Here is a 26,845-nt window from a genome sequence, read left to right on the forward strand (position 1 = left end):
ATGTTTTCTGAAATTTTCACTTAAAAATCTTAAAATTCGGAGACTGATTTTTACAAAAACATGCTTTCCTTGGACAAGATTTCTCAGAGTGTATTCTTCAGAAATTAAAAGAAAAACTAAATATTTCCTGTTAGCTGAAGAGTTAAACTCGTACTTGAACGGTAGACTTTTTTCTAATGAAATTTGGATTATTTCCAGAATGTTACAAATTTCGGCGTATTTTACACCATGTTTCGTCTTGTATAGAATAAGTTGTGATCAAGACAAAAAAAAATCTATCTTTTAAGTACGAGTTTAACTCATAAGCTAACAGGAAATATTATTTAGTTTTTTGACATTAGGCGAATGTACTCTAAGAAATTTTGTCCACAGAAAAGTATTTTTTTTTTTCAAAACACCGTATCCAAAAATCAGATCAAAACACCTGATTTTTTAAAATTTTGAGATCAAAATATCAGAAAATATAGTTAAAATGTTTTGCTTTCATATGTTTAGCTCAAATTAAATTTTTTTTTTATTTTGTCGAAAAGAGACGTAAAGAAAACATGCTGTTTTTAGTCTACGAGACCCACGTAACCCCTTAATTGGTTTATGATTAATTGCTGTTTCTTGTAGTGATGTTTATTGAAAGTTTTAATCGAATTCAGCTAATGTTTTTGTAGATCGGTGGCCTTAAATGTTTTTGGCCCTTCAGCCCTTTGTTTCATAATCGTTATTTTTAAACTGTTAAATCCATTTTAACGGCCTGTTTATAATAGTGCACAATCATGGTAAGTTCCTTAAGCAAATCACGTGCTTTATTTCTTTTTCTTGTCCCGAAAGTTTTTTTTAAAGCCCTCTATGACGATTTGTTCTTAAATTACTTAAAATATTTTGCAAAACTTATATTTAAAATTCTGATTAAAAATTTGAAATGCGTAAAACCCAAAATTCAATCCGAATATCTCAGTTAGTGGACCCATGTAGAAAGCTCTCTATCCAAAACTTTTCTGAAATATATATCTGCTTATGTATATATTAGCATTCCAAACACATAGTTTGGAATGGTGTTTTCTTCCAGTAGAATGAAAATTTTCTGGAATCATTTCCAAGGAGAAGCCTCTCGAAAGCACGAAACTCTTGGGGCAAAAAAGCTTGTGCGCGTGTGTTGTTGAATCCCATACTCCAAGTTGCGGAAAAGTTCTCTCCGTGGGATAGGAAAGAGTACGACTGGCTATCGTTTTGGGGGTGAAAATGTAACTTCGTGCAGTGCCGGAGACGTCAGTTTACACCATCACCAGCAACGCGATACACAGCGCACAATTTTTTTTTTGCATTGAAAACTCTGGTGAGACAAAGTTCATCCAAGAATGTGACCCAAATACCATTTGCAATTTGAATTTTTCATTAGACCCGTGAAACACGACTGGTTTCGCTGACAATTGTGCCATTTTTAGCATCTTACAGAACTCTCTTTTGTGATTAGGTGACAAGTGTGAGTGGGGAGCTGGGACAGGGAGATAAAAATCCATGAAAAATTCATAGTGTCAACATATGCAGGTGATTTTGTGCACTCATGAACAACTTGAGAATTAATTTGCGTGAGCTTTGGTGAGACAAGTGTATTGAAATTGGAATACATAGTTACACAACGCCAATTGCTTTATCACACCGACAGTGCTTTAAGTGCGGGGGAGCTTTTTGGCACCAAGTGGCAATTTCTTTTTTCTCTCTCAATTGTGATGCAATAAGTTTGTGTTGGAAGTTTCCAACATCTCTTAGATAACAAAATATATTCTGGACAAAAATTGCTTCAACAGAGACTCTTAGCACGTAAATACGATGCTTGAATGAGCTTTAGACGCAAGAAGAGACGACGAGGTGGAATTCTGTGCTATATATTTCTACCCCATTTGGCTCTCAATAGTCGTGTGGAGTGGTAAAAGAGAAAAAAAGAGTGTTTGGGGCATAAATTCCACTCTGTCACGTAAAATTTTTGCCAAGTTGTGAAAGCTCACCAGGCGCCTCCATCGAAATCCTACATAGCGCCGTAGCTTCCGGGCCAAAATGATTCGTGAGTGAATTTTTGTGCATAAATTATCACCCCCAGTTTACAAACAATGTGGAAGTGTGAAAATAGCGTTGAATTATGACCCGCAACAAATGCTGTGTCAATTGTTTCCGGCATAAAATCCTTTAGTATTCCAAAGTATTTCTGTGCGTGTGCTTTTGCCTCCGAAGTCTCGTGGCAGTTTCCCGTTTCGTACAATGAAAAGTGTCCACTGGACATTAAAATTGTGGCCACTGATCCTGTGCTCACGACAAACACTCTTCTGCTCAGCAATTATTGCAATTTACAGCTATTTAGCCATTTCCAATGTGCCTCCAGTTTTGGCAATAAATGCCACGTCGAAGAAGTCACCCAGCGACTTGGCAGTCCACTCGAGAACAATGCCAGAAATTGGGCAAACTGCTCCAAATCTCGATGATGATGATGAATATTTTGAGGATGACGACGAGCTGTCGGAAACTGAGAGACTCAAGAAAAATGGAACAGGTATGTAAAGTCGTAAAATTGCACTTTCAATCTATATATTGGCAAATCTTAAACTATATCGTGTGATTTTTACACCTGCAAACGCATGCGCTCGATTCATACATCAATTGAGGGAGTTACTGCATTTTATATCCCCATTGTAAAAATGAAAACACAACCTACCAAATAAATGCATTGGAAATGCAAATTGTATCTGTAGAAGAAAAAAATGACACAATAACAATTATTAACAACAATAAGGTGAAATTCTGAATTTAATGAAGCAAAAGCATCAATTTTCTGTGTTTCGCCTCTTTTTATTATTATTTTATTGTGGACTTCATAAAAAAAGATTAATTTGTCAACTCCAATTTCGTAATAAAATTTTAAATATGCAAGAGGTTTTTCAAATTATGAGTCTTTGAAATGTTTTTCACCATCACGAATGCTTGATTACACTTTTCAAAAGCTCCATTTTCCTTGGTAATCTGTAGAAATCAAATTTAGAATGAAACAACATTACTCTACTTGACCAGCAAGTCATTTTTCAAAATCTAGCTTATGTGGTATGACATTATATTCTACTCATTAAAGTTTTCATCTTTTGTGCTTCCTCACATTCAAAACGGTCTTCAAAGGATGCGGTTTAGACGGTCTTGAAAGGATGTAGGGGATACTAGCACCAAGCACTAATTTTTATTTCTAAACTATTTGGATTATCTTGACCATTTTCTTCAGTGGACAAGCAACTCTATAATGCCTAAAAATTCCTATAAGTCTTGTCCTCTAAAGTCGAATATCCTATTAAAAAATTGAAGTGTTTGGTGCTACCCCATGTTTGGTGGTGCCCCAGTTTCCCCTATTAAAAATCCTTTCAAAAAATGAACAAAACAGAAATGAAAACATTTGTTGTCCCAAAAATAAAATTATCGATTCATAACCTATTTCAAATCAATGCAATTGTGCCTATTTATTTTACAATATTCCTTGAAAGCCCTTAAGAGATTATTCGAAATAACTTCATCAATAAGGGAAGGGTACCACGGATCGAAATGTTATGAAAAAATACTCCATATTAAGTTGAAAAAATAATGCCCAACGCACAATAACTTTTGTTTTGCAAACATGTTTTCGAAGCTTCCGATGGGGGGGGAGCGATATGACTAGATCTAGCTCTCATGGACTCTACACACTAGAGAAATTTATGTCCATATTTGACAGTTTTTCCTACACAAACGTAGAAAATTTGCTTCAATATTGACATAATTTTGTCAAGTGTATAGGAGCTTTCACTTACTCTTATTGAAATGTCAAAAACATGTTTACAAAACCAAAGTCATTGTGCGTTGGGCATAAGCTTCAAAACACTATTTTTTATTCTTTAAATATTAATAATAAATTTAACTATTTTTGTGCATATTGTGCATATATTTTCACTGTTTACAGAAATTAATTTAAAAAATAGATATAATTGCAAATATGCAATCCGTAACTTGAATTTCCACGAATTTAATTGGATGTGTCAGGGACAACTTTTTTTCGAAATTAAAAGTTATCTAACGCAATGCAACTAATGATAATTTTTAAAAATTCATTTACTTTTTGAGTATAAATATGAGAACAACCTGATAGTTTGAGGAAAACTGAAAATCTGGAGTCCTTCCCTTATATTATATGTTTAAGATACTAGGGGAAAGTGCTCTCCCTTCGAACGTTCATGCCTTCGAATAATGTGATTTTTTTTATTTTTCCTATGAGACTTATACATAATTATCATGTAATTATCAATAAATTGATAATAAGCTAACTAATATTTAATTGAGATATGTAATTCTCTTAGGAAAAATAAAAGAAAATTCATATTATTCGAAGGCATATGAACGTTCGAAAGGAGAGTACTTTCCCCTACGTGATGATATTTGATATAATTTTGAAAATCCTCAGTTTCGAGTTTTTGATCAGTGACAATTAGTAGACTTTAGGACAAACAGTTAAAGATTGCGACCTGGAATTCTTGTGTCCTTCTATAAATAACTCATCTTAACCATCTGAAATTAAATTTTTCAAAATGATAAAATGGTAATTTTATTATTTCTCGAAATCTTTTTTAAGTAAAAAATTTAGATTTATGCATAAGGTGTCCTTAAGTGTACAATGTCCATAACTGATGACTCCACCCTATATGTAATTTTCACATAAAATATTTTATAGGTTTGCTATGAACATTTTGTCCATATAAAAAACATCCTTAACTCATTCCCAATAATGGAATTTCAGGGTCAAAACTAAAAAAAAAGACTAGAAATCATATTTACTCGTACAAAGCGATCCGGGTAAATTTAGATTCTTTGGAGAGGTCTTGGAATCGCTGATAAGTCTGAACCAGTTTCAAATGATTATGAACCGCTAATAAAATTGTTATAAGCTTGATTAAGTTTAAGATTTGACTGAACTATAAAACATTTATAACAGACTGCTTTTGGAATGTAGCACTATAAAATCGCAATTTCGAGCATTCCAGAAAGATGACAAGCTTTTCCATTATTTTATTATTTCAGAACAGAACACACACAACGGAATCCTATACTACAATTTTTTACAATATTCTGCATTTATCAAAAATAAAACAATAAAAAAACAAAAATCTATTTTGCTTATGTGATCTTCATAACCTAACCAGCCCGAACCGATGTAAACCGGTTATGAAGCATAAAACAATTTCCATTGATTACTAACTAAATATGACTCCAATTTATCGAATTGGTAATATGAACCAATAAACAAAAAAGCTGAGATTGTAAAGAATCTCAGCTAAAAAAGTAAATTGCAAAATATTTTGTAAAAACTCTGGTCTGTGACTTTAAAATATTATTCCTAGATTAATTTTGCAAAAAAGATTTAACCAGTCAATAAATCTGTAAATATGGAACCAAATTTTCAAGTTTACGAATTAAAATTTGGTGTTACAGTAGACTCTCTCTCAATCGGGAATATGGGGCGAAATGTCATCCGGTTTAGCGATAGATTTGGGCGTCAAAGCCTTTGTAAATTCCACAAAAAACGCTCAATTATAAAGAATTACGATATAATAGGAAGAACTACAGCGAATTTGATCGAATTAGCTTCATAATTAAACGTGAAAATTGTCAACAAAATTTGACGCCCGATTGAAAAAGAGCCGATTGAGTGAGAGTCTACTGTAACATTCATCCGATTGTACTAGTTAAGTTAGTACCATTTCGTATTTAACTATTTGAGGACGAATGGGTTTTCCATCAGTCGGTGATGGCCGAAACCCCGAAATTCAAAATCCCGAAAACCTAAAATCCCAAAATTCGGGATTTTAATGTTTCGGGATTTTGCCCCGTTCGGGATTTTACCCGGGGCCACCATCAGTATGACACTCCATGGAAGTTACAAGAGGCTAATTTCCTAAAACGTATCTTCCAAAACATGAAACCTTTAAGGAATATCGCTACAACGAGGATTATGTAAAATGAATAGCTCACCATAGCAGATTTTTTATTAAATAGTTATACTTTTAATTCCAAATTATAAAAATTAGTAGTCACAAAAAAATACAAAGAAATAGGGGAGAATGGGGTACATATAGTAATTTTCTGAACTATTTTTAAACGGCATTGTATAAATGAGCAGTAAAAAGTTAAAATTGAGCAGTAACAAAAAATTTGAAAGAGTGATATTATCGTCCAAATTTTGGCAAAAAGAAAGTAAAGGGCTTTTCATTCTATCTGGAACAATTTTAAATGGTAAATATATAAATTATACCCATTTTTGTAAAGATTTCAGTTTTTTACTGACCATAATTAGATTTTTTACTGCTCGTTTGTTTTTTGCCTTTTTAAACTAAATTCAGCTTTCTCTTGGACGACATGACAGTCCTTTGAAAATATATAGCAAATTAATTTTCCATCTCAAAATTTTATATTTTCGATAACCATGTATGTCTGAACAACCCTGTCCAACCCCTACTTAATTAATATAAAATATATTAAATAACAGTACTCCTCGAAAGATGAATTAAAACATAACCGCCCCTTGACATAAAGCTTGAAGTAGAATTATCACGGTAAGAATGGAAAGAATTATCATCTTAAGGGGATTTACAATCACAAAGTCCTATTCTGTCGATAGCACCCGTAATTCCATGTCAATGAGCGTTGAATTGAAAATAACAATGCCTTTTTTATGGAAATCATCATTCGTCAAAAATTTCAGCCTCTTATCTGTCTCTTATTTCCTCTGTAATAACACGGAAGCATCACCCGAACAAAAAGCAGAATTCTATGTGGAATTTTGTGTGAGAATCGGAAATGAAATTTTTCTGTGCTAACAAAATAATTTCTTCGACATTCATTGCCATGCTTTAAAAGAGTGTGAGAAGAAGACAGAATCAATAGAATTTCACACAAAATACATAACTTTCTAATCTATTTTGTACCTGATGGAGCATAAAAAGATAATCAGGCGTTCATGGAATTTTTTTCACAGATTTTTCTCGACAAGACATTCCTGGATTCTAGGCATCGGGGTTTTTGGCCCTAATTTTTACCGGGGAAATTTTTCTTGTCGAAACAGCAAAATGACGAACCCAAGTCTTTGTAGATTTTGCAGATTTTCCTATTAATTAAAAAGAAACCAGCTTTGCATAAATAGACCACTGATGCTGGAAAATTTCCAATTAGCTCTTTTACACCTCATAAGCATAAGCACAGAAATGTTGAAAGGGACTAAAGGGCAAAATTACAGGATGTTGCAAACATAAAGATTCCTTATTCATATCTTCTAACGGCCAAGTAAATGAAAATGTCAGGAAACATAAACATCCCCTTTGGTCGATGATTTGAAATTTTTAGTACCTGTCCTGTCCTGATCCTGAGTATAAACACTGCAAAATTTTCTACAGGCCTTCCAGGCGAATCAATAATTTATTTGCTTGCTGACACCCAATCATTGAGGAAAATTAATGACTCACGAATTGGCGGGTCATGAACTTGGTCCGTGACATTCCTATACCTTCTATTAGTTCGACAATTAGGCGTGGGTGCTTTCCAATTAAATTTCGAGAAAACCAGACCCACTCCTTTTTCGTTGCTAAAGTGTAATTTGTAATTGTGAAACTTTTCCAGCGTGATTTTGGTTGGGAATAGAATTTTCAGGTGTCTAATTTTGAGGTTTAGGAGAAGTCTGAAGAGAATGTTTCCCTAGCAAAAGAGCTTCTCAGCAATTTCGACGCATTTCATAGGACTTTTATGTGGTTACAACAAATATGTTTCAGAAAAAAGATTAGTTCATCATCTTCCTTGTGACCTTCTGCAAAAATTATTGCTGAAGTATTAATGCTTTCAATACCTATCTTTTTTTATTTTTAAGTTTTATTTCATATCAATCTATTTTTGAAATGGTCAATCAAATTTTGACTCACTTTGCATCAAAAATTAATATTTAATTATGCAGAAAAGCTTATTTTAAAACCATGCATTACTCTCTTATTAAAATCGCCAATGGTCACTCATTTAAAAAAATTAAAACCTAATTAGGGGAGTACGGGTTAGTTTCACGCATGCATTACTTTCAAAAATAAATATTTTTAAAACGAAAAATAATTAGCAATTGTGCCTGTTTATTTTTAAATAGTACTAGTTCGTATTCAAGAGAAACTAACAGAACATAGTTAATCTGAATATGTACTATGTGACGAATGTAGCCTATGCCATTGTCCGTGTTAGGCCCAATGTCATAGGGGTCCAATGCCATAGAATGTCGTTTCTCTTGAATTTGTTAAACTTATTCTTCCGGTTCTCACTGATGTTTTTAATCACATCATTGCCACCTCTACTTTCCTCTGTTTCCGGAAAGCTACCTTTGTTATTACCGATCCCGAAAATCTCAAATCCTCTCTGCTTCCAATTTCAGGTCCATTATTTTGCTGTCCACGCTATCTAAATCTTTCGAATTCATACTGCGTAAGCAATTTTCCTTTGATATATAGAATAATAGGGTAAGATGGGGCAATTTGGAATCATGTTTAATTTGGAACTTTGAGATTCCTTACAGTTTTAGATGGCAAAAGGGAAAAAAAAAAACGAAAAAGTAGTGGAGACTGGGGCAAAACTTGTCAAAAAGCATATTTAATTCTTTCACGAGCTCTGAGAAAACTTAAACATTTTATAATGAGCATATACTTATAGGAAATTCACTGGTCTACAACATTGCAGAAGACTATTTTCCTCTATCTCGAAAGAAATGTAATTTTCGAATCATTTTCTAAAAGTCGATTTTGAGGAGATTCTCAAAATTGCTGGGGCAAATTTTGTCAGTCTTCGGATAATTTGTGACGTTTTACTCTCGCAAACGTTAAAAATATCAAATAGACATATTTTTATAGAAATTTTATTCCTCTACAACTTTGTCGAAGATAATTTTTCTCTATCTTAACGAGAAATGTGCTTAAATTGAGCTAACCAATATTGATTTTTTCTGTAAGCCAAATATTCCAAAAATAGGGCTCAAAATTTCATTATTTTTTATTTTACATAATCCTTCCTCGAATCCCTTAAATCTTAGTAAGTTTAAGAAGGTTAATGAAGGCTATCTATAATAAAAATTTCAAGCCTCAGTCTTTTTTATTGTAGAAAATAGTGAATATTGAAATTTTCGTTTTGACGAATTTTGCCCTAGTCTCCCCTAGTCTAGAACGTAGTCTTGTAATTCTTCGTAGTTTCTTTTCCTCTTTGATCATCTGCAACAATGAGAAAATCTGAAAATTCTAAGCTAGACATTATTCCGAATTACCCCATCTTACCCTAAGTTGCTTTGTGATTTCCAATCGGGCTTCCATGATCAGATGAGGAAAGCTACGACTTCAAGTGAATGGAATGATATGGGATAATATCAGGAAGTCCCTCATCCCTGCGAAACAATTGAGGCAAAAATGTGTTAGTTTCCGAAAAAATCCCTCAAAGAGACACCTTTTAACACTAAACCTACCAAGACCCTATCAAATTGATCGGTTTACAAACTTCTTAAGATTAACAGATATTTAAATGGTACAATGTCACTATCAAAGTTTATGAATTTCTTTAAATATGCATGTAATTTAGAGTTTAAATTTTATTTTTTCCTCTTTTCCAAAAAAAAATGTTGAGTATCCTACCCTACCACGGTCTATTATTTGATCGAGTGCGCTAAGAAAAACGACCAAGGTTTTAGTGTTAAATCAGAAAAATTTCATGAACTCAAAATTTCCCATTTTGCAAAATGTTCCAATATCGATTTTATGACATTTTCCTGATTCAAAAGGTATTCTGAAGGCTTTAATTTTGATCTTTGATTTCCTGAAAGAGATTGAATTACGACATAAAGCTTATCCTAAAGTCTAAAGTACAAAAATTTATTTATTAAAGGAATTTATTTCAGAAATATGCCACTTCTTTTATAAGTCGAAAATATAAACAATTTTCATATATATATATATGGCATAATTGATTGATTTTGATAATTTATTAACCAAAAAAAGTGGTTTTTTTTTTAAGTGCATATTTGAACCTTAAGAATCGCCTTTTTTGTATAATATTATAAGTCTAATGTCTAATATAATTAATTTTTTAAAGAAAAAAAAATCTGAAAATAATAAAGTGAGTACAAATCTTTGGGTTCAAAAGCTTTGTGTTTTATAAATGTGTATTTTAAGGTATTTAAAATTAGAGCAATTAGGTTATTAAATACAGAAAATTTCCCCAATAGCTAACCTGAAACTGCACCTCGCGTATTTTCAGCAGTTTAAACAAAATTTTCAGAATCATCTTATCGCATTCATCTAATGCTAAATACTTTATTATTATCACGAAACCTCTATAAAAGTGGGTAATAAACTTGTAAGAGGTGTGAGTGTTTCATTGCAAATTCGGTTTTATGGGCAAACTTAATAAAAATTTATATAAAAGTGATTAAAATCTGCATATAACCTTTTTTAATATCATTGTAGAGGGTGAATTGGGGTACTTTTGAAATAGGGCTTTCTTGGCTTATATTTCAATGGAATTGCACCTTACCATGATATAATCAATTAAAAATTTTGATTTCTAGAGTACCCCAATTCAAAGGTGCCCCACTTCCCCCTATCCTTGTATGGAACAACGGCAATGACGCTCCAAAAACACATTAAAATTTTTTACAATAAGTGATTATATTTTTAAAAAAAAATCTAATAACCAATCTGAATAAAATACCTCCCGAAAAATTGAATATTCTTCTGTGTGAAAGAATATTTCTTCGTCTCAACCTGATATGTCTTTAGAATCCCTTATTCAAGTACCATAGAATAAAAGAAATAAAAGCTCCCGATGCAAGAAACATTAGCACGTGAAAGCTTACGATTTCAATTTATTGCCAATTGAATTGGGTATTTTATTTTCTATTGCCACACGATTGATTGTGTTTGCGAATAAAATACAATTTTCCTCTATTTATTTTTAACAAATTTTTATTTCACATGATCTAAAGAAATATTTGTAGAGTATAGATAGAGTGATGGTAAACCTTTCCATTTGAAACATTAATTAACCCAGAGGAAATGATATGAGGATTTTTTCACTAAAGGATGGAAACGGTAACATGTAAGAAAGCACAATAATAACCAAAAAGCTTTCACAACCGGAATTTCATCAGGACACTCCGAAACAATTTTAAGCATTTGGCTATCTCTTGTGGAAATCTCCTACCTAATTGGTCTGCTTCTGACCAACAGAGCCACTCACCTTTTCATTATAAAGGAATGTCGGTGTTGTCGATGGAATCTGCCATTGCCAAAACACGAAATCTGATAGAGGTTTGGGAATTGCGAGGGCAGAAACCATGGTATTTTTAGATGGAAAACATTTCACATTTCACACAATCGATTCATGTCGAGTCTGATTGAGAAAATTTGCAGGAGAAAAGAGACCTAGTTCAATGAAGACAGCCATCACAATTTCTCTTCGGGGTAAAATGCATATAATTTCCACAAAAATATATTTCCTAGGATAAAATTCAATATTCTCAGTAGAGAATTTATTGGATTAGATGCAGAGCAGTCACCATATTTTCCAATTTGAAAAATGTTTCTGCATTTTTTTCTGTTCTTATCATCATCTACCAGGGCAAAACACTAACTCAATTGTCATTCCTCAAATAGCAATTTGCACTGTTTCTTGCACCAAATCCCAAAATACATCAATTTGTAGTGTTACTGGCAAATTTCCAAGTCGTCCCGGTGAGATAATCTGAGCGAAAAGACCATTAAATTGATTCCATCTTCCATTATGTCTTTCCGGACCGCGAAGCCAAAGGCATGTACATCGGTGCTGATTGTGAATTCACCTGCAACCCGAGACTGCGTCATGTTTTTTGCGACCCCAGCTCCAACACATGTGGCTGTGAGAAGAATTATCCTGTCATTATTGGCTTAACCAAAGGATGTGCCAAACGTAGGTCATTTTACATTTTCTGCATTATTGGATTTACATTATATCGATTTTGTTTTTTTTTTTTTTTTTGTTTCAGCGAAAAAGTTAGGTGATCAGTGCTTCTGGCATGAGACATGTACTTACAATGATCCCAACTCACTCTGTGTTCAAGTAAGCCACAATGCACTATGCCAGTGCGCTGATGGCTTTCACTCGGTCAGCTATCAGAAACCAACGAAGAGGGTCTTCTGCACAGAAGGTAATTGTAAATTTAATAAAACATTAGCTTATGAGATAGAAAAGATCAAATTATTTTCGATTCGAAAAAAAATTACCAATTGGTCTTCAAGTGTCTCGAGTTCAAACCCCCTTTAGGTCACCAGGAATTTTTTTTAGCGATAAAGGTGTTCGAAATGTATCCAGTGAGCGTCACTATACTTAATTCCACAGGGCATGGGATTATCGACAATGCCATCCCTGATATAAGAAAAAATAATAGTAGATGTCCCGAACTCCCATTGTTCATGATCTCTTTTTGCCCTAGACAGACTGACGACTTAAACCGAGTTACGGCTTAGTGAGAGACTGACGTGATTGTAGCCTAATCATTATTTTTTATTTTTATTGCATTAAGCCGTAGATTTGTCCAGCAAATTCCCGTTGTTGCTTTACAATTATTATTATTAATCGTATCGGAATATTTGTTACAATGTTGAAATATCGTATATCCCGTGTTGGAAGAGGCTGCCAAGTTCAATGTAGACCGCCTAGTAGCGTCTTCCATGACATGTGGATGTTTTTCCATGCTCTTGAAATTTTCGAGCATAGGCGGTGCATTTAATTACGATTTATCGCATGTGAAAATGTATTTTTCCTATTCCACCGCCTAATGACCAAAATAGACTCAGACTGATCCTCGAGAATATTTAGGCCGTAAAATTTGGCACTAAAGGATTAGGTAAAGGAAACTCATGCAAAGGACCTCTATCCGATGATCCTAAGCCCTCAGTGTATGACAATTTGGGATTAATATTTACTGCCAAATTTCACAGGCTAAATATTGTTGAGGATCAGCCTGATTCTATTAGGGCTCTAAGCTAAGAGCTTACGGTCTTGCTTATTGCACCTTTATTCTTATAGCTTTATGAACAGTAAAAATGTTCCACAAATATAGAAATTTCTCAAGGGGTTTAAATTCAAAGACCTTTTCGACAAATCCAAAATTGTCTTAATCGATTGAGAAATACGCTTTGTTGTTAAGGTCAAACTTTGACTTTGGAAATCGTTTTAAATGAGTGATTCAATGTCACTGTCGTATATAGACAACATTTTTACCAAAAAAACTTCAAAATTTGCCCAATAAAGGAAGGCGAAGGAAGATTCTATTCTTCCGGAAAGGGGCAGACTAATAATGAAGCTCCTCAAATATCCCAAGTCGCTATCTCTAACCGTTTGGCCTCTGTATCTTCTAGCAACCGTAACCGAACGTATAAACATATTGATACAGTTTTAAGAAATCGTCTAATTCTCAAAAATGATAAATAATGGATAGATTATGAAAATAATGTTTTTATCTCACAAAAAGGTGTTCAGTACAAACACTGTTCTCAAGTAAGGGAGACCGGGATACATTTGCCAACAAATGAAGCTTTTTCTTCCTGTATAATTTATGAAAAAATAATAAAGTTTGTCTAATGTTTGTATATTTTATAAATGGCGCTAGGATATTGGCTGTAGTTCAAAGCTCTTAAATCTTTGACTTTTTCTAGAAAGGATAATAAAAAACAAGTAAGACAAATTGGTAAATGTGCCTCGGCCAGGGTAGTTATTTCCAATTTTGGAGTACAAATTGTCACCATTTTTCCAGTCGAAATCTCAAACTGGACATATCAAATATTATTTCACTTGATACATTGAAGCCCCGGATGTTGAATATATTTTTTTAAGCCTAAGGAAAACTGATAGTGATCCACGTATAATGGTAAAATCCTTGGTAGTTTAACATGTCACGAAAAACTGGTTATATCTGCCCCGAGGTCTGTTTCAATGTTTAGCACTTTACAAAAAAAGTATTTATTATCCAATTGAAAAATAAATCTTAATTACTTTCATTAAATCAGGGAATGAGGTAAAATTGTAATAATCTGGATTAGCAACACAAAGGTCCAAGTGACCAATAACTATAATATGAAAATTAAAATTTTATACTCATTTTACGAAAATGCTTCTAAATTGTAGAATAACACAATCAGATCTGAGTAAGGGGACCAAAGAGGGGGGGGGGGGGGCAAAAAAAGTATTAGGCTTATAAATATTTCAAGAAATATGGGAAGGCATTCCTAATTTCATTAAATTATACTTTGCTTAATGTGCATTTTAAAGAAAAAAAACTGAGATTGTAAAGAATCTCTGCTAACTAGAAAAACCAATTGACTGCCCCGTGCCCCAGCCTAATTTTACCCCGGTGTGCTCTATCTATTAATTGATTAAATTTCCGACCAAGATTAAATCTTTTTGATATCAAAAATAACTTAAAACGTAGTGTGATACTGACGTTGTGACTTAGGTAATATGAAGGCAGGACATTATGATGTCCATGATATTCTTTGTAGATAAGGGAATTTTTATTAAATAAATTTACGCCGCACAAAGTTAAAGTCTTATTCCAAATGATATCATTATATTCTTCCTTAACTGCAATATATAAAAAATAAATTTTAACATTCATGTAACGAATTAATAGGAGTACAATGAAGTAAGTTTGGAAACAGGCCTAATTTGGAATCTTGTGATTTCCTTGTATTAGATAAATCAAAGAAAAAGCACGTGTTAGGTCTCTTAAGTGCAAAGGCCCAAATAGACTCAGACTGATCTTCGAGAATATTTAGCCGATAAAATTCGGCAGTATTGACTTTATTACAAACTATAATAGACTGTTCAGTTATCATCATCGATTAGAGGTCTTTTAAATAAATATCCTTTACCTAATCCCCTACTGCCAAATTTTACAGACTAAATATTCTAGAGGATCAGCCGGAGACTATTCTGATCTTAAGGCGGTCTTCAGACAGGTTTAGCTCAGTTCCCAAAGCTCTCAAAATCCTAAATAGCGAAAAAATTTATTATCCTTTGAGAATCTATATGTCACTTATTTTTAATAATCCAATCCTAAATTAAATTTTTCCAAAAAATTGTGATTGATAAGGAATTAGAGCAGTTAAGCCATATTTCTAAGTCTTAGGTCTGAAGCCCGTATAAGGCTTGTACATTTCTTTGTGGTCTTCTTTTTTTTCCCAAAATTTGAGGATTCAATTTAGATCTGACTTAAAATTATTTCATTATTCCCTACTCAATACAAATGACAGCATTGCAGAAGTACAAATTTTTGTTTCTGCAACAATTCACAATTCAGTAAAGTCTGTCAAACTACCAAAAAATTAAAAAAAAATCGTCAAGAAGACTAACTTAAAAATCTGCTTTTTTAATAACAGACATGGCTGCAATAACATCTGACCTTCCAACTCTTCTGGGTGTTATCACGGGGATTGTTGTGCTGGCCGGCCTCATATGCATGGTACTGCATCTCTTCTCGAAAACCAAGTATCCGCGTCACCGGAACTTTGCAGACGCCAATCTGCCTCCGCCAATCCTCTACTCTAGCGATACAGGTAAGTACTGATGCAAGTTCGGATCAACAACTTAGTTAACAGATATGGTTCTCCTTTCAGGAATACCGCTGACAATCCAATCAGCACGGCCTTCGTCACGATCCAGTATTCGATCCAGCGGATCGATAGGTTCCTTCACAAATCGGCGCTCCTCGAGCGCTCCCCAGGCCGGCTCTAAGGGTGTCCTAGTGTCCACATCACGGACAGGTGCGGCCAGATCGGCCGCCATATTGCTTATCTCGTGTCACATTTCTGCACTGAAGGCCAATAGTGCCACTGAGAATGATTGTAATGAGAATATGACCAAATATTTAGAGAAACAATTGAATCAGCAACGGCAGTTGCTGCACTTGGAATTACCCGCGACCACCTCAAATAGGCGCATTAAAGCACTGCTGGGATACCCAGCGGACACCGACGATGGCGAGGAACACCTCTATAGTTTAGACTATGGGGGATCCCTCGCGGTGGGTGCACTTCCAACGCCAGCCAGTGACACAGCCAAAGTCGCGGTAAAAGTCATGCATCTCTCATAATCTCTCATTGATACCCTTTTCTTTTTGACCCAAAAGTCTCGTTCTGGACATATCAATAATTGGCGCCTAAAAGATGCAACAACAAAATTATACCCCATCCCCTTTGCCAAAACAATCATAACCATCACTGTGACTTCTCAGACGGCCATTTGTGCTTTCTGTTGGACCATAAATCAGAATTTTCCGTTTTTCCTTTATTTTATTTTCTTCAGATCAGAGTTGAAAGTGTAAAAGAGTTTTGAAGATAAGATTAAAAAAAATATATATATAATGAAATTTTATTCCAATTCTAAATTTGAGTAATGTGATCGTCCTAGGAAAATAAAAATTCCTAGATGGCGCCATAAGGGTCTTAAATTGAAAATTGATTTACATATTTCAGTAGAATGAAATTCTTCTATTTTAACTTAGAATTTTCTTCCCATTTTCATATCTATCGCTAGTACCTATCTTCAATTCAGCAATACCTTCAACTCTGCTCATGATCGATGTTATGTAAAAATTTAATGGAATGTTGTTGACTATTGTAATAATGATGTACTCTAAATGTTTTGTAGAAATGTGTATCAATGTTATAACAAGTATAATCACTTCCTATACATTCTTCTCAGCTCGCATAAAGCCAATTGTCATGAAAATGTGCCAAGAAATGGCCAAAATGATGCATTTTATTTGACATCAAATGGATGATGTCTAGAGTCGGAAATGTAACACAAAGCGGGCAATATGGCGGTTTATTTCAATTTAGTATACAAAATGAGATAGAAAAAATCATGAAACAATCTTTGGTAATCCAAGTTTTAATTCCTTTTCTACCGTCTTTTCTCTTTTTGCTTTAATCAAAGTTCACAATATCTCCATCACGACAGCAGTGCTTTAAGTTTCCACTCATTGAACCAGTATATAATGCGTATTAATTAAGATTTTCTAAAAATTTGCATAATGTGTCTCACAGAGCCTTCGCATAAATATTCAAAAATTATTAATGAAGCAATAATGATGATTCTATCCAAGCGATTCATACTCAGCCTATTTGCATGAAAAGTCTCGCTTTTAGGATGTTGTCTCTCAACACTAATTGAATTTCTTCTCTTCTTGAGTGAGAAATACTCTCAAGCACCGCTTAAATAATTTTTTTTTTCCTTTTAACAATCTCTGCCAATCAGTACTTAAATTGGCATAATAATGCAAATACTTTATCACAGCTTCCATTTTTGTAATCTCTTTTGTGTGGCTCTTTTGTCTGTTCTTTGCCACCATTTCTTGGTGAACTTTGCACAGCATTTACTATACAACTTTGTCTCTATCTCTCTCCTTATTCATTTTGCCTATCGCGAGGATAGTAAATTATCCGGAAAATCATTCATGAATGTCCCTTTTCTCCTTCAACAAAAAAAACACCTTGCAGGTTCTCGACGACCAAGTTTAGCGTCAGTGCATAGTACGAGTTCATCGGTGAAGAGCTATAGCATGATGCGTTTCGAGAAGGAGCTGGAACAGAAGCAACTGCGGCAGGAGATGAAGGTGCGCCTGGCCCAGCTCCAGCGTCAGAACAATCTTATCCACAATCGACCGCAAATCACAATTGTGGACGCTATGCACATGGCGGGACCGTCAAGATCTTCCGCCGCAACGCCTAGTCCTATGACGCCTAACTCCACGGATGAACTCCTGCCTATCGTCGACGAGAACCAAGAGGTAAGCAGACGAAAAATCTCTGCTAACGGTTACATGGTGATACACTGAGAAAAAATGGAGGTGCGATTAACTTTTTTTCCTCATAACTTTAACACTTTTCAGGTGTAAAAAATATATCAACATTTTTTAATGTTAATTTTACACCCTTTTAAGGGTAAAATTAACATGAAAAAGGCTCATTTTAACCCCTAATACACCTAAAACGCATAATATTTACACTGTTTTCGGATCAATACTTCAGGGTAAACTAACATTACCCGAATGTTATTTTAACTTTTTCGGATTTCTCTCAGTAGTGTAGAGATCCAGGTCAAAATCCCGAAAGCCAGATTCCGAAAACCAAAATCTCGAACGCCGAATCCTAAAACCCAAATTCCCGAACACCAAAATCCCGAAAGGGTCAAAATCCCAAATTCTTAAAAGTGCAATTAAAGTATTTTGGAAAATCTTTCTACACATTATCCTCACTAGGATTTTAAACCTTCGGGATTTTGGCTTTCAGAATTTTAGCTGCCATCGGGATATAGAATTAAGACTTTTTCTGATATACGCTTAAAAAATTGATTATTCACTAAAAGCGTAAAAATAGAGCATTTTGAAGTAAATCTCTAATTGGTTCTCATCTCATGGTATAGCTGTTGTAAGTAACTTGCCTAATTACTTTTTCAAAATTAGAAATTTTGAATTTTGGTTTTCGAATTAATACTACCATTTATACGTAAGATAACGATAACTCAAACCAAACTTAAGATACACCGAGAAAAAAAAGAGGGTGCGATTAACTTTTTTCCTCAGAACTTTAACACTTTTTAGGTGTAAAAATATATCAACATTTTTTAATGTTAATTTTACACCTTTTTAAGAGTAAAATTAACATGAAAAGGGTAACTTTAACCCCTAATACACCTTAAAAGGGTAATATTTACACCGATTTCGGTTCACTACTGCAGGGTAAAATTAACATTTCCGGAATGTTATTTTAACTTTTTCGGATTTCTCTCAGTGTAGATCATTATTAACCGGACTCTTCGCCGTTAATTACGATGATTCAGATTTGGTTTTCTGACTTTCGGTGTGGCAACACAAACAAAAACAGCAACACAATCAACAATATTGTGTTGAATGATGCAAAAGTGCAATTAAGGGAGTTTACTAATATCATCATAAGGATATCATATGACGACTATTTGTTCAACGTCTTACATAATATTTTGGGTATAAAAAATTCTAAGCGTAATGGCTGTCGCGTTTTCTCACTTTGGACCAAGATCGAAAAACCAAAAATTGCATGAAATTGGGTTAGAATTGGTCCTTCAGTTAATATATTCGGAAGACCCGAATATAGCAGGGAACTTATCACGGAGAGATGCTTCACTGATCAGCAATTTTACTTAAATAACGAATTCAAATCTGAAATTATAGCCTTTGGACATTTTTCGGAAAATTCCTTTTGAACGGAGTAAAAAATTTGGATAATCGTTGAAAACAGTATATCGGCTTTTATCGGCCTTCTCTTGATGACCAAAATCGAATTTGATCACAACAAAACTGTTTCTTACTATCCTTCTGACTTATTGAATGACCTTTTATGTACCGTAAATGCGGGGGACTTTGCACCCCTGTTTTTCGTAAGCTATTCTTTAATTCTAGTACTTGGGGATGATCTTTAGACTATGCCCTTGTGGTCCCAGAACTAAAGCTAGATTTTCGAAAAGCAGGGGTGGAAAATAACCCGTATCTACGGTACATTAAGAGGAGCTGGGATTAAATTAGACGTAGAACGGTCTAATTTGTCTACAAATAATATTATGAAAACCTTTACTTTATAAAAATAGGCTCGCGTATCCTTTTTCAATTGAAAAATTGGGCTTAGGTGTCATTCGAAACCAAATATTAAGACAACTTCCAAAGTATTTCCTGATTCTCGAAACTCCTAAGTGGAACTTTTTTGAAATAATGCCTAGTACTAGCTTTATGACTACGAAGATTCACATCTGAAGCTTGACGCTGAAACTTTTCTTGTTTCCTTCTCAAAATGTAATGAAGTTTTGAAATAAGTCGGCACAGCTTTGAAATTGCTTAAACTTTTAAATCTTTAAAGAGATTGGGACACCGGTCACCCAAAAAAAATTATTACAGCTAAATAAATCTGCATTTTTTTTTAAATTTAGAAAATAATGACTTTCTAATAAACCAATTTTTGACACTCTCGTCCTTCAAGGGTTAAAGAACCAGAGGGTTATAATTCAGTAAAAAAAATCATTTTTTAATTATTCAAATGTGAAAAATGTTGTGCCTTTATTTATTTAGTCCTTGTTACTTAATAACTTTTTGTAATAAAAAAAATGTTTTTATTTATGTATCATCGGTAATCCACTGGTCCTTAAAGCAGTTTTCATTGAATTTTAGAAACTTTGGCATTAGACTTTTTTCTTCTATTTTTAAATGAAATTAAGGCTTATCATAATGTAATTTTGCTTCACAATTGTTTTATGAAGCTAAATTATATCACGGTAAAATTCAGTTGTATTCAAAAAATAGGAGAAAGAATTCCAATTTCGAAGTTACCCCACTTCCTTATATCCAAAATTACATTTTCCTCAAGTCCGAAATCCTTTTTTTTTTAGATCACCGCTAACCCATTCGTCTTTAACCCTTTAACGACTACACACTTTTTACGGACTAAAAATTAACAATAAAAACTAAACTGAGAAACATAATCAATGATAAGTCTTACATCTAACCTTGGAAAGTCCAACAGAGTATGATTCGGTGTATTTTGTGCTTCTATGAACGATAGGGATAAAAATAGCTCAAAAATTTAAGCAATTTTTCTGACAATACCAATGAATAATATTTTTCACTTTAATGAAAAATATTACGTATGAGTATTGTAGTTTTTACTGCCAAAAGGGTTTTGCTTACAAAAAATTTTAAGTAAAAAAATAAATAAAATAATTTATGAATTTGAGAATTAATAATTCTCTATTTTTGAGCTTAAATATTTACTACATAGCAAATAGCTAGATACTTGCAAAAGATATTTTAGATTCCTTCAACCTTCTACTTTACAACTATGTACAGACATAAGAAAAAAAATAACTTTATGTAGTTAGGAAAAATTATTTTCTTTATGGGACACCGGTGTTCCAATCGTCCTTAAAGGGTTAATGGGCTGTACCTTGCAAAAAACTGTCACTATCTGTAAAGTATCAATTCACTGCTGAAATGTCTCCTGATATTGAAATATACAGCATTATCTTGTACTATTTATCAAAACGTTTCGATCGATACTTCTCAATTCTGAAGGATGGGTATGAATTCCTGTGAAAATATCTTTCTGAGCCTTTTCAAACGGAAATAGCACTGTCAATCTTAATATTACCAAATTGCCTTACTTCTCTTTTCAATATATTAAATAAATCAAGTGTTTTCCGCTCTACTTGCTTTAGGAAAAGGCAAAAAGGCCTCATTTTCTAAATTTAGAATCCACTTTCGAATTGGGAAAAATCCAGATATTTTATAGAAGGTTGATAAACGTTTCAAACTGGTTGAATACATACTTTACAAACGCGGTTTAATGAAGGAAGTATATGAGCGGTATGCAATGCCACTTCACTCAGAAACTTTTAATTTGAACCCTTCAATGAGATAGTGCGAAAATGATAACGTACAACTGTCTATTTCCTAAAAGTTTCTCCAGCAAACTTTTCTATGTAGAACTGTTATCGTGTGAAAAATATTTTATTTTAAATTTCACCTCATTTCTCTTTCAGTTTACATCCCTTTTCACCAGCAGACCGTGTGTATCATTCAGCGGAGCAGGAAGCTCCACAGAGGGCCTCCTCTAGAAATATCACTCACATCCTCTCTGCATCCGAACTAGAGATTATTTGTGTGGTGACTTCATTCCAATTGCTCTGGATGGCGAGACCAAGTATAGGAGTATAGTGCTCCTTTACGTTGAAGTACTACATTCTTTTGAGTTTTGGCACGGAAAACAGTGATGGTTCATAGTGAATCTCGAGGCGATATAGAAAATTTTTGGTGTTGTTTTGTATTAATAAAAAAACATCCCGTGAAGTTGAATATTAAATTAAATCGATAATAAGGTGAGAAGAACCAAAAGTGTATTATCCGTATCAATAGATCCTTGTTAAATGTTCAATGTTCTGAGTTTTAAGGCAACCATTAGAAAATGTGGTGTTTGTCAGAAAATAACTAAGAAGCACTATCTTTCATTCAGTTTATAGAAAAAAGCAGTAAATATTAAAAAAAAATCTTCCACAGAGACAGAGATTTTTCTCAACTAAGATTATAACACAAATAAAATTTCCCTTTAAAACTGATATAGCTAAATGATAGTTTTCAAAAAAAAATCGAAATAAGAAAGAGGACATACAAAAGCTCTGTCACGTGAGGATAGTGTATCAAAAATGAGGCCATATAGATTTTGCAAACACTACAAAAATCAATTTGTTTATCGAAAATATTTGTAGATAGATTTAAAAAGATAAAAACAAAACGAGGGTGAACATTTTGTTTATTGCGTTAAATTGTTGAATAACCAGATGATACAATAAGAACTTATACACAGGTGAAATATCAAATAGTAGAATTTTCATAAAAGTAGAGCAAGAGACGTTGAAATGGTGAAGATTGTGAGAGTATGAAGGAATAATGCCTAAAATGGAGATGCCTAGTACTTTTGAATTTTGATTTAAAGAACTCTCTATCTTTCTCTTAACAAACTTTATTAAAAAAAAAAGAATACAATCTTTTATTAAAATAAATTCTATAAACAACGACAGATTTTTTGCTACAATAAAATCATTGTGTTGCTTTCCAAACCTACAGGATGTATCATATTTGAAAAATAGTGCAACAAGGACAAAAATCATAATAACTCTATCATGTAATTTATGAGTATGTAATATGTGAAGTTTGTCATCAAAAGTACACAGCTGTGTAAAGAAGAACATCCAAGAGGGAGATAATAAATCAAATTTCGTGAGATTTCATTGGCTTTTATTGTGTTTGCCCTTTCCTGACGTAGCAACAAAATTAATCAACTTCTTCAATTGTTGGTCCTGCACCAGACTGTTGAGGAGGTGGTGGTGGTCCTCCTGGCATATTGGGTGCCCCTCCTGCACCCTGATACAGCCTTGTTACTATAGGATTGCAGATCTGTTCCAATTCCTTCTGTTTGTATTCAAATTCATCCTTCTCGGCCGTTTGATTGGAATCAAGCCAAGCAATGGTCTCATTGCATTTGTCCAAGATGGTCTGACGATCGGTATCACTAATCTTGTCCTTAATATTCTGATCCTCAATGGTATTCTTCATGTGGAAGCAGTAGGATTCAAGAGCATTCTTAGCTGTAATCTTCTCTCTTTGCTTTTCATCTTCATTGCGATACTTCTCAGCATCATTTACCATTCGATCGATGTCTTCCTTACTAAGACGTCCTTTATCATTTGTAATTGTAATTTTATTCTCTTTCCCAGTTGACTTTTCCACAGCCGACACATGGAGGATGGAGTTAGCATCAATGTCAAAAACTACCTCAATTTGGGGCACTCCTCGAGGAGCTGGTGGGATCCCTGTCAATTCAAATCGTCCTAGAGGATTATTGTCCTTCGTCATAGCCCTTTCACCTTCAAACACCTGAACCAGAACTCCCGGCTGATTATCCGAATAAGTTGTAAAGGTTTGGGTTTGCTTGGTAGGGATCGTGGTGTTACGTTTAATAAGGACAGTCATAACTCCTCCAGCTGTCTCAATTCCCAGAGACAAAGGAGTAACATCTAACAGCAGCAAGTCCTGAACCTCTTCGGACTTATCACCATGCAAGATTGCCGCCTGAACCGCAGCTCCATAAGCAACAGCTTCATCCGGATTGATACTCTTATTGAGTTCCTTGCCATTGAAAAATTCCTGAAGCAATTTCTGCACCTTCGGAATTCTTGTTGATCCACCAACAAGGACAATCTCATTGATCTGTCCTTTGTCCATTTTAGCATCTCTTAAGGCTTTAGCCACTGGTTCCATTGTACCTCTAAACAGATCTGAGTTGAGCTCTTCGAAACGAGCCCTGGTAATGGAGGTATAGAAATCTGTTCCCTCGAACAAAGAATCAATCTCAATGTTAGCCTGAGATGATGCAGAAAGCGTCCTCTTAGCCCTCTCACAAGCGGTCCTTAGACGTCTTAGAGCCCTTTTGTTCGAGGTTAAATCCTTCTTGTGTTTCCGCTGAAATTCTTGTACGAAGTGATTAACCATGCGATTGTCGAAATCTTCACCACCAAGATGAGTATCTCCAGCTGTTGACTTCACTTCGAAGATCCCGTCTTCAATAGTCAAGATAGATACATCAAAGGTACCACCTCCAAGATCGAAAATCAAGACATTCTTCTCGCCGGAACCCTTCTTATCCAAACCGTAAGCGATGGCAGCTGCTGTAGGTTCATTGATGATCCTGAGAACGTTGAGACCAGCAATGACACCGGAATCTTTGGTTGCTTGACGCTGGGAATCGTTAAAGTAAGCCGGGACCGTAATGACCGCATCAGTTACATTCCTTCCTAGGTAAGCTTCTGCAGTTTCCTTCATCTTCGTAAGAACCATGGAAGAGATTTCTTCTGGGAAGAAGGTCTTCTGCTCCCCTGAAATATGAATATCCATTTAATTACCGGTTTCTCTGAATAATCCGAACATCGAAACCTACCCTTGTATTCTACCTTGATCTTTGGCTTCCCGCCTTCATTGATAACAGTAAACGGCCAATGCTTCATATCGGATTGTACAGTAGGATCATCAAAACGACGTCCAATGAGGCGTTTGGCGTCAAAAATAGTATTATTAGGGTTCATGGCCACTTGATTCTTAGCAGCGTCTCCAATGAGACGTTCAGAGTCCGTGAATGCGACATAGGACGGGGTCGTGCGGTTGCCTTGGTCATTAGCAATGATATCCACTTTTCCATGCTGAAAGACTCCCACGCAGCTGTACGTGGTGCCCAAATCAATTCCAATAGCTGGTGCCTTTGCCATTTTTCCCTAAAATTATTCCACATCTGCAGTCACAAGCTACATTTATTGTGTTCGAGAAAAGTGTCTCGAAATTTCCACTCAATTCTAATTATAGCTATTTGCTCAAGAAAATTACACTTGTCGCTCGAAATAGATGTCCCCCCTTCATTCCTTATTCAATTTTAATTAATACCCATAGCTAATTGTACATCCTGAAAAATGATACAGATAAATTATACTAATCTTACCTATTTGTTGGAAGACGAGATTGAAATTTTCCACCAGAATTTGCAAATTTGATATCCGAAAATCAGAAGATTTGCTCAAGAGAGTGGTCACAATTGAACTAAATGTTTGACTGTTCGGTTGATCTTTAAATACTCATCTCTCGTAACTTTCCTGATCACATCGTGAATCTTGACGTTCAACAAGTGGAAAGTTCGAGCAGCGATTTGATTATGTGAACAGATGTTCTAGAGGATTTTCACTACATCAAATAAATCTTCAAGTGTGAAGAACGTTCAAAAGATCAATTGGGGTTTCTAATAAAAAAAAATCTCATTCAAGATCTCGTATTTTGAAAAGAAAAATCATTCCTCAATATCTGTATCATTCATAATGTTTCAGAAGTAATAAATTATATTCTTTTGCCATGTGCGATACGAGTATATACCTCAGTTTATCACCATAGTTCTATAAAAGTTTCATTTCTAGGCAACTTGGAATGCAAATTATTCGAATGTGATGTATTTTCGGAATGTTTTTCAAAGATTCAGAAATCCATATCTATGTTTTTCTTCTTTATTTAAAAATTACAACCAATCATGTACTTTATTTTAATAACTTAAGGGAAAGTACTGTCTTTTCGAACATTGATGCCTTCGAATAATGTGAATTTTTATAAACATAAAGGTAAATGAATCATATTATTAACTATTAAGGTTGGGTCGCTACCCCTAGATATTTTTTTCTAATTATTCGTCGGCTTACATTGATTTTTATATTTTAGAAAAATGTCTTTTCATTGGTAACTAATGGAACACATGCTCCAAAAGATAACTCGTTAAAAGCGACGAATAATTTTCAAAAAAAAAATCATTTTATGTTGAGATAACGATGCAACCTTCATGATCGTTACATGCTTCACTTACCTTATATCAAAATTATCTCAAATGTTATCAAAAATTGAATGAATTAAAATTTACTTCTTTTTCCAGGGAATAGAATAGAATGCAATAGAATAGAATATTTATTTAATCACAAAATAGGGTTCATCCCTCTTACGAGATTAAAAAAAATGATAAGAAAAAAACCAAAAGAAAATAAAGATAATAAAAATAAAATAAGACAGAATAAAATAATTAAGATCTAAATTAATATTATGATAATCGTGATATAATTAAAAAGAAAAATATTTCTTAGGAACGAAATGCTATTAATTTACAAATTATTTAGAAAATCTTAGTTCGCATTGTAGTATTGATTTTCAAAAATCGTGGTATTTATTTTAGAACATATTGTATTGCTATTTAGAATGCCATCTTCTAAAAAAGATTAGTGTAATTTCTACCACAATTAGCTCAGTTTTATAATATTTTAAAATATTGAAAATTGTATTAATTCTATATCGTGAAAATATACCTAAATGGTTGATTTTATGCCTTTCTAGTACTGAGAAAAAAAAGAGGGTGCGATTAACTTTAATTTCCTCATAATTTTAACACTTTTTAGGTGTAAAAATATATCAACATTTTTTAATGTTAATTTTACACCTGTTTAAGGGTAAAAATAACATCAAAGAGGGTAACTTTAACCCCTAATACAACTAAAAAGCATAATATTCACACCGATTTCTACTCAATTGTCCAAGGTAAAATAAAAATTTCCGGAATTTATTTTAACTTTTTCGGATTTCTCTCACAAGGGAAGG

At 33.8% G+C, this 26,845-nt stretch overlaps 2 protein-coding genes across 5 annotated transcripts; one reads left to right on the forward strand and one right to left on the reverse strand.

Annotated features, from left to right (window-relative positions):
* The first annotated feature begins 692 nt into the window (after positions 1–692).
* On the forward strand, positions 693–22,900 carry LOC129804009 (uncharacterized). Of its 4 annotated transcripts, none has more exons than XM_055850960.1 (7): positions 1,030–2,536; positions 11,860–12,003; positions 12,080–12,241; positions 15,474–15,650; positions 15,693–15,857; positions 17,595–17,884; positions 21,661–22,900. In XM_055850960.1, exons 1-7 carry the CDS (start codon positions 2,248–2,250, stop codon positions 21,733–21,735), a joined length of 1,302 nt encoding a protein of 433 aa, XP_055706935.1. In that variant the 5' UTR covers positions 1,030–2,247; the 3' UTR covers positions 21,736–22,900. The 4 variants fall into 4 exon arrangements, with proteins under 4 accessions (XP_055706937.1, XP_055706938.1, XP_055706935.1 ...); XM_055850961.1 differs by having other exon boundaries at positions 1,032–2,536; positions 15,711–15,857; XM_055850962.1 differs by lacking the exon at positions 21,661–22,900 and having other exon boundaries at positions 693–2,536; positions 15,693–16,162; positions 17,595–17,683.
* On the reverse strand, positions 22,622–25,344 carry LOC129804007 (heat shock 70 kDa protein cognate 4-like). Its single transcript, XM_055850959.1, has 3 exons — positions 25,164–25,344; positions 24,612–24,942; positions 22,622–24,549 (listed from the first exon to the last, which is right to left on the reverse strand). Exons 2-3 carry the CDS (start codon positions 24,934–24,936, stop codon positions 22,949–22,951), a joined length of 1,926 nt encoding a protein of 641 aa, XP_055706934.1. The 5' UTR covers positions 24,937–24,942; positions 25,164–25,344; the 3' UTR covers positions 22,622–22,948.
* Between the last annotated feature and the right edge of the window lie 1,501 nt (positions 25,345–26,845).

This window comes from Phlebotomus papatasi, chromosome 2 (genome assembly GCF_024763615.1).
Source record: "Phlebotomus papatasi isolate M1 chromosome 2, Ppap_2.1, whole genome shotgun sequence".
Classification (NCBI taxonomy): Eukaryota; Metazoa; Arthropoda; class Insecta; order Diptera; family Psychodidae; genus Phlebotomus; species Phlebotomus papatasi.